Genomic DNA, 11,904 nt, shown 5'->3' on the forward strand with positions numbered 1-11,904 from the left:
TCCACAGATGGCAGCAGCAGCCAGGGATTATCTGGCGATCCCTGCCTCTGAAGTTGCTGTAGAGCGGCTGTTTAGCACAGCGAGGGATGTCTTAGGTATCCGCAGACATTCGTTGAAGGGCGATATTATAAGAATGCTGATGTTGATTCGCGACGGTTTCAAGTGGTAGGGGCCCAGGGCATCGTGGGTGCGTTCCAATGTGCCTTCGTGTTCGTTCAGTCTGTTTTTCCGGCATTTGATGGTGACCCATCAGGGTGATTTACGAGTTATTTTTCGTCTCAGTCTGGTTATACAGTGTTATACAGTGTCAACATGCGTCCGCTTGGCTACTGGCGTCTTTTTCCGTTCCTTGCCTGTAGTGTACATAGCTCGTGAACATTTCCAACGTTGATCTTTGCGTTAGCATTCATTATTATTTTATTTTTATAATAAATTTCTTTTATTTTTTAGTTTAACAGTAGTACTCAACAATTGTCACAAATGCTGGATAGGGACTATTGTTTGAAAACTCGCACGCTGACCACAAAAAACTTAAGAATTCAATGTATCAGAATATTGCCGGTTTGACGATATCGTCAGACCCTTTGCCGATATCGTATCGGCAATCGTCTAACTGGAAGTCTGCCGATATCGTATCGTCATTCATGAATGACGAATATCGCCAACAGCCCTAATTGTATTGCATATTGCAACCATTTGCAATACGCAATACGCAATAAATACAATATTGGAAACCATGCCTGGTATGAGCTTCGACGAGATTATTGGCTAGTTTGTAGGAAGTGAATTATGTGACATATATTGTATTAGTTGCCCCTCTTTAGGCTTAGTCGGGCGTAATAGACATCATCATCACCATAATAGGTTTCCCGTTCTGTTTACACTCTTTCGTTGTCTCGATAGACCCACATAGTGTGTGTGACACTGTTTACAACACTGTGTACAAATGGCCCCCGTACTCCATCGAGCGTCCTTGAGTCTGATGAATCAGCATAACGTTACGCGGACTACAAGGCTGCATAATGCATAACGTTGTCTCTCGGGTTCAATAGCGAATATATAATATTGGAACTCTCTCGACTATGCGTAGCAGTAAGCGAGGGCTTTAGCAACCTTCATATCCTGCCGATATCTGTCATCGAACTGTACGGCGACACGGGCCCGACGCTTCTCAGGTATCTCCGCAACCATGGCTACAACCGATGGGGGCTCCAACAGAGAGAACCTACTCACTGTTAGCCTCAGCCGTTTCGTCACAGGCGATTCAGTCGACGAGGTCCTCGCGAAGGACTGGGAGAAAGACCCGTAGGCAGCTAAGCGCTTCAACAACATCGGCTTCGATCTGGATGGTAACGCCATTCTTACTACATTCTTACTACATTGAAAGACCTGAGGGATTTTGGTCGTAAAGAAAATTGGATATCATGGATCCAGAGATAGGGTTAAACCAATGTGGATAGATGGATATAATACGCTGATATTATGAAGCATTTCAGGTGCATTTTGATATTACCAGTTGAAAAACTTCATAACAATTCATTAGTCAAGTGTCAAACTCCCAACCGTGTTGTTCCCAGCCGTGTTGTTCCCAACCGTGTTGTCTAAATGTGATCTCTACGTCATGATACTTGACACCGGTGATAGACGACCCGACGGGCTAGACCTCACCAAGTGAGTGCGCATTACAGGGCGAGTCGTACTATGAAGGCAACCCATCAACTATCCCGATTAGAGTCCAGAATACCCCTGACTCAGGTGTCGTCGGCTCCTCGAAAACTATATAAGGCAGGGTTCATGCGAAGATACGAAATCGCATAGTTGAGCCACAGAGTCTGACTCATTACCATGGCAGAGTCGCTCGTCGCTCCGCTAACTTCATGGTCTCGGTCGATTCTGCTAATTGCTGTCGTTCCTGCATGAACCCTCAGCAAAATGGAGATTTCATGCCAGAGCATAGGTTTAGGGTTAGATTAATTCGATAAAAAAAATCAAATACAACGGAATAAAAGTCCTGGGTTGTGAAGGAATATATATTGAATACTTTGGAATTCAATTAGGACCATTCCTACTGACAGATGCTGAACCTTAGCTTCTGGTGATGAAGATGAATCGGAGCCAAAAGAGACTTGAATGATAGATCAACAGGTGACACCGCCGCTGAAAAAGAACATGGATTTGAAATTAGGGCCATACCTACTGACAGATACTGAAGTCTGGCTTCCGGTGATTGAGATAAATCGGAACCATTCCCCAGAGACATGAATGATAGACTAACAGGTTACACCGCCGCTGAAAATTGTGCAAATTGACAGAGCTGCTTGCTGATGCGAGGTCCTTGTGTGAAGCATGCGCGTGATCAAGGATGATGAGTGGGTTCAGCGATCAGCCGCGGTCGATGACCGGATTGATTATGTTCGGTCAGAGTTCCTGATGGTTTTAAGTCAGAGGCCCCTGGAACCGTATATAGTCGACTGGTAAAAGTGCGGATACGGCCTTCCGTGCCAGTCGACGGTCACTGCACTGGCTCAGGGGTGGATCCATTTCCAATATCGTACTTTCGTCTGTTGAGGGCTCTGAAGACAGGTTCTTCGAGCCATTTCTGATCCTTCACACTGAAAATGTAACCCATATACTGTCCATTAGTCAGTGCGGTCTTGGAATACTCGTTCTGGAGGACCTTTTCGAATTTGTGCGGAACGTACACGTGCTTGCCAATCAACTTTTTCTGCTGCAGGGGCAGGATATCGTCGATGAGGTACCTGTGGTTGTTCTTGCAACTTATGGTATTTGGATGTCGAATAGGGTCTGTTTCAGCGAGTGCGGTGATGTCGATGTACAAACCAGTCTGCATGTCCAGGAATCGAGCGTCAATGACGTTTTCGCGGTCCTCGTGCGAACGGTATAAAAAGTTAGGATTCACGTCGAGATAATAATTGCGTGCTTCGTTTTCTGAGGTCGTATACTCGTACGATGTCCCGTTAAACCGTTCACTCATGCTGTCCATTGTGCGCACAAACATCTGCACATCCACGTCGCTATCCCTGGAAACAACAGTTACGTTAGCGATACAATATACTATTAATATCCCCGGGCTGTACCATACCAAGGCAATGGCTCGGCATTCCAGTACCAGCCGAGTAAAGTACCGTGCGCAATCCAGGACTGTATCTTGCTTTCTTCCAGGAACGCGAGCCAGGCCTCGAGCATGTATCGAATTGCGCGCTCGCGGTCCCCTTTGTTTAGCTCGAACTTAAAGTACCGACTGTCGTAATGCAAGCATACCCATCGCTTATTTTTCTTGACTGCCGCTGCAATGAAATATTTCCGGGGTGGATTTATGAGTCCTTGGGGCTGACTAATGTATAATCCTTCGTCAGTAAGAGACCAGGGGACCAAGCCGTCTGCATTGGAGTCCAGCGAGGCAGTCAGGAAGGTGCTGGATGCTTTGAAGACAAGGAGGAAGAGCACACAGAACACGACCGACGAACGGCGTAGTATTGGAAAACGCCTGTGTCGAGAAATTCGATATAGTAGAGAGTAGGAATAGAGCATAGTTGAGCCGAGGCGACTAGATGGTGGCGTAATTGAGGAGATTATCGAGACTCCGTCAGGCAGGTATTTAATCCTTTCTACTCTCAGGGTTTAGGTTAACAGTTTTCTTCGTTCCCTGTGGAGAGCCAGATTTGTTGCCGCACAACCGTCCCAACGTACTCCGAGTGGCACAAAGCGCAATAATAGTGCATCACCACTTCCAAGAACAAGGGCACGCACTGCTAAAAATAGCAGGGTATTTTTCGATGCCGATTAGAATCAGCCGCACTGTGCGGTGATTTAATTAAAATTCTTGCATTCTTAGTGATCTTATTGGTAGAGGATTAGGCCATCTTGTTTTCATACCGGTTCCTGTCCTTACACTGGTGATGTGATTTGCGAATTGTCTTCCATACAAGGGAGACTTTTATATGGAGGAGCACTGCCAGGGTAGGTCGAGGCGAATGGCCATAGACGACTGTATAAGCAATGACGATCAATGGCCCCGTGGCAGATCCAACAGCACGGGTCAGCTGCAGGTGTGTATGAACGGCGGGCGTCAGCCGCGGGGGATCGATGCAGTCCGGCTTGGCGCTCATGCACGCCGCTGGCTGCAAAGACAGATCTGATGATCGAAGCTTGGCTGCTGGCATGCGGCAAAACCTTGAACAGACTCTTGAGAAAGCACGAGTTAGGCATTTGAAGCCTATTGAACATTAACTCTGAACCACACTCGAGCCGCACCATCATAATAAAGGCCACGCACGGCCTTACAAACAATGACCGAGACAAATGCAGAACGATGGGATAATACAGTTGCCATCAAGGTCTCATGATATCGCGCTCTTGGACATGAGACTCCATTTATTTCATTGAAGATGCCGCAGTAATAATTAAGAAGAGTTGTTGAAAATTGAGGGTGTCGTGGTGCCAGCTAAATGGTATTGGTCATGTGACCCTACGTCAGGTTAGCTAGTTGCATCGACGACGACCGAGTTTTCACTGAGGCAGGTGGCTGACACTCATTTTCGGGTTGACAGGTGCCTGACAAACGACTATATACGTCGTTGTAATGTATGCAATGCACGGATACCATTTGGGCACAAAATAATCCTTTTGTGTAGTGGCGAGGGTGTCTACACCTACCAGTTTTCCCCCTTATTGGAGACCATTGAAAAAAGATTCAACCTTCCATAAACAAGCGATTATTGATTAGTGACCAACTATTAAATACTAGTGATCATCTATTATTCCTTAGTGACCAAGTCTAAACTCTCAACCGGACATCATAGCTAGGAATTTTTCGTACAGAAAGTAGAGTGCACTCAGTGTGCTCCTTAACGTACTCTGATAACCGGGATAAACAGCTTGCGATCTTTTCGGAGTCTCACTGAGAGGACATTTTAGTGACCACGTCACAGAAGAGTTAGTGATACTATCACTAAATCGAGGTTCTACAGACCCCTAGCAAGAAGTAAAAGAGGAAGGGTGCTCAGGGCACCTGACGTCGATGTATGCGCTGTCGAGTTAGTCTAGTTATTGATTCCAGCAGTACAGCTATTTTGTTAGGTAGCTTTCCTAGACCTCTACCTACGAACATTTTGTAGTGTGCCGCCATGGACACTAAATACAACTTAAACATGGAGTTTGGACTCCGCCTCAACGATCCTGTCGTCATTCCCGCGCTTACCAAACTACAAGCCCATGCTGCAGTGGCTGCTGAAACATGGAGACGCTATCATTCCCATCCAGAGAAGCAACAATAAAAAGCACCCGGAAGAAAACTGGGTGACTCTCAAGACCGGTCTCTCTCACGAAGGAGAAGGAAGCGAAGATAAGAACGTTCGTCGAGTCGGCTGAGTTGCCGGTGGCAGATATAGGTGAGATCTCCATGAAAGTGACTTTCGGTGACACGAGGGAGGAGAACCGAAAATATGGCAGTGAGATGAACAGTGAGATGAAAACTTATTCGCGTAGCTTTTTGTCAGTGCACACTTCCATCAGATGTTCGTGAGGGTTCCCGAGATTAGTCCCAGATTAATGATTATCCGTTCATTCACATTTTGCGATCTATAATTGACTGGTGGCCAGCCAGCCATCAATACTAAAGTCCTGAAAAGAGAGCCAACTCTTGTCAAAGGAAGAGGAATCCAGAAAGTCGCTGAACTCTGGTAGAGGTAGGGCTTCGCTCGCACCCGTGTCAACAACAGTCGCAGAATCTAAAGATAATGGTCCAGTCGAAGGTGTCAAACCAGGGTAACTCTCATCAGGCAGAGGATCTTCAGATAAAGCTGTCATTGTCTCGTTAGTCAACTCTTGCCGACGAGGCTGGCCGGAAAACGTACATGCTGCGTGGGTTGCAATATATTCCCGGAACTTCTGCAGTGATTCGACGCCTTTCTCAGCCGATGCGACGTGATTCTTATGAAAGTCAAATATAGCAAGAGCGTGATTCCATGAAGTCTTGGTGGGCTCGACATCGAAATTAATCTCAAGTTCTGGACACAATGACTCGGAAATTAGGACCGAGGTTGCAGCAAAAGCGACTGTTGCACGTTAGCTCGGATACGCCAATGCAGTAGGAGCGTCTTTACAGTAAAGAGTGTGCCATGGAAAGGTTTTATTTGGTGACGTAAGACCTCTGTAAAGGATTTCGAGCACCGAATGAGATACCGACACGCAAAGGCGGCTTAGGTCTTCAAATACGCATTCCCGCCGCTTCAGACTCAATATTCTCCCGGCGTTGACTATGATCAATGGCCGAAGAATCCGAAGTCGAGTGTACAATATCCTAACAGAGAGGAAGTGAGCCCACCGCCATAATATTATCCATTCGCCATTGGAACATCGTACCTCGACTTCATGATAGCAGCTTGTGTCTTGAAGCAATGATCTTCATATGTTCGGGAGAGTGACTCGTCAGCATGTAGGTAATGCGGCAGCCACAGCTCGAAATTTTCTAGCGCTTGGAGGAATTCGTCGACATCTCGTTTAAGCGTCCGTATTGAACGATTCCAAGTCCGTACTTTGTTGGAATATGCTATGTATTTGGTTTCCACATCGTGAAGTTTCTCCAAAATCTCCTGAAGCTGCAGCGTATAGATGCTGAAAGTGATGCGCGAGGGTTTATTCGCAGGCTGCCTACCCTCGCCCGTTTGTGATAGATATTCATCATCGATCGGCGCTGGTAGGGGAATTGAAAGATTTCTGATGAAAAAGGACTCTTGAATTTGTAAGAGCTTCGGGCGCCCAAACGTGTTTGCTATGAGCCTAGATGCTGTGATAAGCCAGACAGCCTTTAGCCAGAGAATGGAAACCTGTCCTTACCGATCTACCGCGACGCAGGTGTACCATACTCTGCGACGCATCTCGCGAACCAGCTGGTTCGGCGACTCTTCATGAAGCCTGGGTGTATCCAGGCCGATGTTTTGGGCAATCCTGATTGCCACGCTGGCAATATTCCAACAACGGTCGGTATACGGAGTGTAGAGGAGGTATATGCCTCTCAGAAGCAATTGTACGATTGATAAAGTAGACATGTCTAGTGTCTCTACCGAAATGAGCCTGTGAGAGGTCTGTAAAACTCATCAGCAAGGTCGTATCTTGCTGCTTGTGACAAGGCTTCGTAACGCGGACAGGAGAGAGCAAGAACAATGTTCAAGGTGGAATAGAACACCACGTCTGGTGCCTCATCTCGTCTGTGGGTATCTAAGACAGCATTGGATTGCCACAGCCGGTCGTACTGGGCTTCGAAGCTCGGCCGATGCAGAATGATACAGATCGGATGAATAAAGTCCCAATAGCACTGGAGAAGGGCGTCGGCACGCTGTCGGGCCGGGAGTGTTAGATCTCTCAAGTCATAGTCAAGCTTAGAATGCTCTGGTACGGGAAAGCCGATGTGAGCCGGCCCACTCGATACCGGGCTGCTATTGTGGTCGCGGCCACTTGAAGAACCTGTCACCCTGACGATCTCATCAACGAAAGCTGAGTTCGAGTTTGGGCCATAGAAAGACTCATCCTCGACGGCGTGGATGGCTGCAGGCGGGAGAAATCTCGAATCGGAATCCGCCGCTACTTCTGTTCGATTATTAGTATGTAGTAATCCTTTGGGTGTCTCCGAACGCAGCATATCCTGCTCAAACCGCGAGATGACACAAGGTAAAGAAGTACCAGAATGACCACCATCCGTCAAGGAACGGAGGCGGGTTGGGTTGGTCAATAGATTAGATTCTAATTGACGAACTCGTTTGTCAAGGTCAAGAATGGACCTGTGTCGCAAAACACGTCAGGGTGGTGTTCACGGGGAGATCGGAAGTTTTTGGTCAAACGTACAGAACAGGGGGTTGCGAAAGGGCTTCCTGATAACTGCATCTATCCTGCCAGCCTCTCAAGTTGCAAGAAGTGCAGTATGGGCGAAGTCCATCGCAACCAGTCTTGCGCGCACGGCACACATTGCAAGCTTGCGTCGCCTTGCGGCGTTTGCTCGGTGCTGCTGCTGATTCTTCTGGCGGCGAGTCGGATCGCTGAGCAGGCTGCGCCTTCTGCAGCATTATGTCAGAGCTGCGACTCAATTCGAGAAACTATTTTTGTATATAACAAAGTTGGGACAGTCGGAGATCACTGATCCCATGTTTATCCAAGCGATCTATAAATCGCTGGCACCGAAGTACCTGGATTATAAGAATAGTCTACGAGGACGGAATTTGACTGTCCAAGAAGTGATATCCGGCTTGACGGCATATGACGATGAACTACCAAAAGAAAAAGTTGGGCTTGCAGCATAATAACGTAATATACGTGGCCAAATCAGGCAGGACAATGTCAGTTATGGCTAGGGCTTCACAATCGCGAAAGTCAGAGGCAACGTCATTCTTTAGGGTCTCGGTGTATTTCCGACGTCCCCGAGAGAACTCCAGCTAAATTACAATCATCGGGGAGTTTCGGGCGCCACGCTTCTGCCATTGTCAACTTCACAACCAAGACCCAAGGATGTTCGGGGGCTTCCAGCTCATTAATATTTAAGGATGCCAATAAGTCGCCAGCAATGGCGGCTCTTTATCTACCATAGACCAGTCTAGTAATAACGATGGCTTCCCTCTTTCCCCGTTTCGACCGCATCACCCTTGTGTACAAGAGGCTGAGAGGCACAGACTTTTTGGCGGCAGCACTTATTCCCAAGAGCCTCTCGACAGAGGAGAAAATGTCATGTCCTGTCCTGGTTCACTTCCACGGCGGTGCTCTCATCAACGGCACCCTAGAGCCGGCATATCTGGCCCAATGGTATGCCGCACTCCCTGCAATTTATAAAAGCACAGCTTAAACTAACAGACGACCACTAGGCCACTCGAGCTTGCAGAATCCAAAGGCGCCATCATCGTCTCTCCCGAATACCGCCTCATGCCTGAAGCCAACGGAGCCCACATCCTAGAAGACATTAAGGACTTCTGGGCCTGGGTGCACAAGACTCTCCCGATAGCCATATCCGGCTTGAACCCGAACTTGACCCTCGATCTCGACCGGATCGCCACAGTAGGCGAGAGCGCGAGCGGCTATCTGGCGATGCAGTCTGGCTTCTTATTCCCTGAGGCAAAGGTCCGCGTCATAATGGCACAGAACTGCGCCATGTACCCTGACGTCAGGATGTACAATTCTCACCCAACTGACCCTCTCGAGAAGGAGAACGCTTTCGTGGACGCGTACCTGAAGCAGCTCAAGCCGGGCGCTATGAGACTGTCTACCCCGTTTCCGACCATGATTGACTTCGCGTTCTAGCTCTTGAAGACTGGTCGGAAAGAGGAGGTGATGGGCAATGACGAGCGGTTAAGACTTGATTACTGTTTGCGCACGACAAAGGAAATTCCCCCGATGTGGATTGCCCAGGGTACTGAAGACCACATCGTAAGTTTCCACCTCGCCCTCATCTCCTGCAACATCAAAGATGACTGACATATTTGCTACAGATGCCGAAGGAGGCTACCGACGAGATGGTGAAAAAGATCAAGGAGACCCGCCCTGAGGTGCCGCTCCTGTACAGCGTCCAGCTGGGTGACCACGGCTTCGACATGGGCCACAAGTTGTCCGAAGCCTGGTTGGCTGAAGCGATGGCTTATGTGGGCAAGTATTGGCCATAAGAAAATGGGAATTTTGATAATTTTGCGTGAGCGAGTGTCTATTGCTGTTGCGTTAGACTTCTTAGATTAGTCCGAACGCGCGCGCCGCCCTATTCAATATGTCAATTTTACATTGCTGATCAAACCAAGCACTTTGCATGGACAAATAAAATCTGCTTTTGAACCTTAAGCCAACGCCTAATCGATTAGTACACGTAGCGTTTGAGCTTGGCAACTAAGCCATGATCGCAAGTTGGCAGCTCGACCATGGGCATTCGTGCACTACCTAGCGCAATATATTCTTCACACTTTGTAGTCATGAGCACGACTTCTTCGTGACCCTTAATACCAGTCTCACGTCGTAATAGACCAGGAATCACAAGCTTAGCTCCGTAGCACACCACGGCATTCTCCTTGACTATGATGCGTTAATTGCATGTATCGGGAAGCGATTCGAGTGGCTTGATGACCGTTCTAAGGTATGATTTGTCTCGGATGTTGTTATATACCTAGGGCTGTGTCGGATGCGGATATCCGCCTAATTTGACCGTATCCGCCATCCGCCATCCGCCATCGCGAGTTTGGCGGATTTACATCCGTCATCCGTCATCCGCCATTACAAGTTTGTCGGATCCTCATCCGCCGTCTTGTCGAATAAATCCGCCTTCCTATCCGCCTTGATCGGATAAATCTAAAATGATTACACTAGCCTAATTAGGTTAGAGGATTTCCTTTGATAATTTAGCGCCAAACGTTACCTGGAAATCAAAATTTCTAAGCGTTTCGAGAATATACACTTCTCAGCTACATTACAGTGAACTTGGACCTGACCTTAAATACTCCACATCGATCTTTCCTAATTAGGAAATTATCCGCCAATTTGGGACCTGGCGGATATTTATTCGACATCCATATCCGCCAACTTTAAATGCGGCGGATATTTATTCTAGGCGGATAATTTGGCGGATAGAATCCGCCATATCTTTATTCGGAACACCGTCAGCCGTGTCTTCCGGTCCGTCCTGGACAACGGAAACTTCCTCGTTGCGGCCATCAATGTTGACAAGCAGACGGCGCTTTTAAGCGAGCCGTCGCGTTCTCGCGCTGCTGGCATTGTGTAGTTCTGAGGAGCGATGACGGAGTTTGGAAAGGAAAGAATGCGTGAGACATTCGAGGCAGCCTTAAACGTCAAGCAAAATATTGATGAGTTGGCGGGCGAGTAGAAACTTAAGAATGGAGCTTTAGGGTGAGTCATAGAATCGAGTCCGAACAGCTTACGCACGAGGATTTGGGACACACTCAAAGCGTAATCAGAGCAACCTTATGATACTGAAATTATAGCTCAACTGCACTTCACACTTAGGAACTATGGTAATTGCTCGATCGTGCCCCGCAATCTCTACGGTGCTGTGTTGAGGTGGTGACGCTAACTCGTCACGGGGGGCTTCCAGGCATTTGTCAGCATCAGGACGAGAAAGCGTGTCATGAATCGTTTGAGGATCGGACATCACTTAGATCAACAGCATTTGCTTCTTCAAGAACACGGTCGGATTGCTTAAAGATTGGTATGACAATGCGAAAGTTGGACTGAAGATGTGACGGACGAGGGTGAGTCTCATACCGCAGCACATCAGAGTTATCAGAGACATCGTGCACTGGACTATTGGCTCGAGCTTCTTGGATGCTCTGAGTTGTAGAAGTCTCAGTGGTTGTAGAGTCATCAGCAGGATACCCCAAGCCGGTAGAGGCGTCGGCACGAACCCTAATGAGATCCTTATATAATCGAGTCTCATCAAACGTAGCATTTCGCGACACTAATAATTTTCGTGTCTCTGGATCATACAATCGATAAGCCGACTGGTCGTTTGGATAGCCGACAAAAGACAGCAACTTTTGTCTTATTGTCAAGCTTGTGTCGGTCAGTGACTAGATAATGAGCAAGACAGCCAAATATTCGAAGTTTTGAAACGCTGGGTTTGCGGTTAAACCAACGCTCATAGGGACTGCGACTTCCAGTGGTAGTGCTTGCACTGATGTTGCGGAGATGTGTCTCCAAAAGGACAGATAAACTCCAGAACTTTGACAACATACCAGCCTGAACACGCATGCTTCGTTCTTTGTCAAGTAACGTGCGATTCATGCGTTCAGCAACACCGTTTTGCGACGAAGTATCCCGCAGGGTACGACGTAACTTGATGCCATGCTCCCGACAAAATGTCACAAATTCACTGGACTCATATACACCATCGTATTCACCACCGTT

At 47.7% G+C, this 11,904-nt stretch overlaps 4 protein-coding genes across 4 annotated transcripts; 1 reads left to right on the forward strand and 3 right to left on the reverse strand.

Annotated features, from left to right (window-relative positions):
* Window positions 1-2,512: 2,512 nt before the first annotated feature.
* POJ06DRAFT_235365 (LicD family-domain-containing protein) lies at window positions 2,513-3,552 on the reverse strand (the record flags this gene model as incomplete). The annotated part of the gene is made up of 2 exons (XM_056185829.1): window positions 2,513-3,041; window positions 3,104-3,552. 2 exons carry the CDS (start codon window positions 3,550-3,552, stop codon window positions 2,513-2,515), a joined length of 978 nt encoding a protein of 325 aa, XP_056047874.1.
* A 2,049-nt stretch (window positions 3,553-5,601) lies between these two features.
* On the reverse strand, window positions 5,602-8,081 carry POJ06DRAFT_279853 (fungal-specific transcription factor domain-containing protein; the record flags this gene model as incomplete). The annotated part of the gene is made up of 6 exons (XM_056189847.1): window positions 5,602-6,077; window positions 6,126-6,322; window positions 6,385-6,801; window positions 6,859-7,095; window positions 7,116-7,583; window positions 7,864-8,081. The coding sequence occupies 6 exons, from the start codon at window positions 8,079-8,081 to the stop codon at window positions 5,602-5,604; spliced, it is 2,013 nt and encodes a 670-aa protein (XP_056047875.1).
* Window positions 8,082-8,617: 536 nt separating this feature from the next.
* POJ06DRAFT_279854 (Alpha/Beta hydrolase protein) lies at window positions 8,618-9,662 on the forward strand (the record flags this gene model as incomplete). Its single annotated transcript, XM_056189848.1, has 4 exons — window positions 8,618-8,811; window positions 8,871-9,296; window positions 9,357-9,429; window positions 9,492-9,662. The coding sequence occupies 4 exons, from the start codon at window positions 8,618-8,620 to the stop codon at window positions 9,660-9,662; spliced, it is 864 nt and encodes a 287-aa protein (XP_056047876.1).
* Window positions 9,663-9,847: 185 nt separating this feature from the next.
* POJ06DRAFT_191491 (uncharacterized protein) lies at window positions 9,848-10,069 on the reverse strand (the record flags this gene model as incomplete). The annotated part of the gene is made up of 1 exon (XM_056184847.1): window positions 9,848-10,069. A coding segment is annotated over one exon (222 nt), but the record flags the coding sequence as incomplete, so codon positions are not given.
* Between the last annotated feature and the right edge of the window lie 1,835 nt (window positions 10,070-11,904).

This window comes from Lipomyces tetrasporus, assembly GCF_029532465.1.
Source record: "Lipomyces tetrasporus strain NRRL Y-64009 chromosome Unknown POJ06scaffold_1, whole genome shotgun sequence".
In the NCBI taxonomy this organism is placed as follows: domain Eukaryota; kingdom Fungi; phylum Ascomycota; class Lipomycetes; order Lipomycetales; family Lipomycetaceae; genus Lipomyces; species Lipomyces tetrasporus.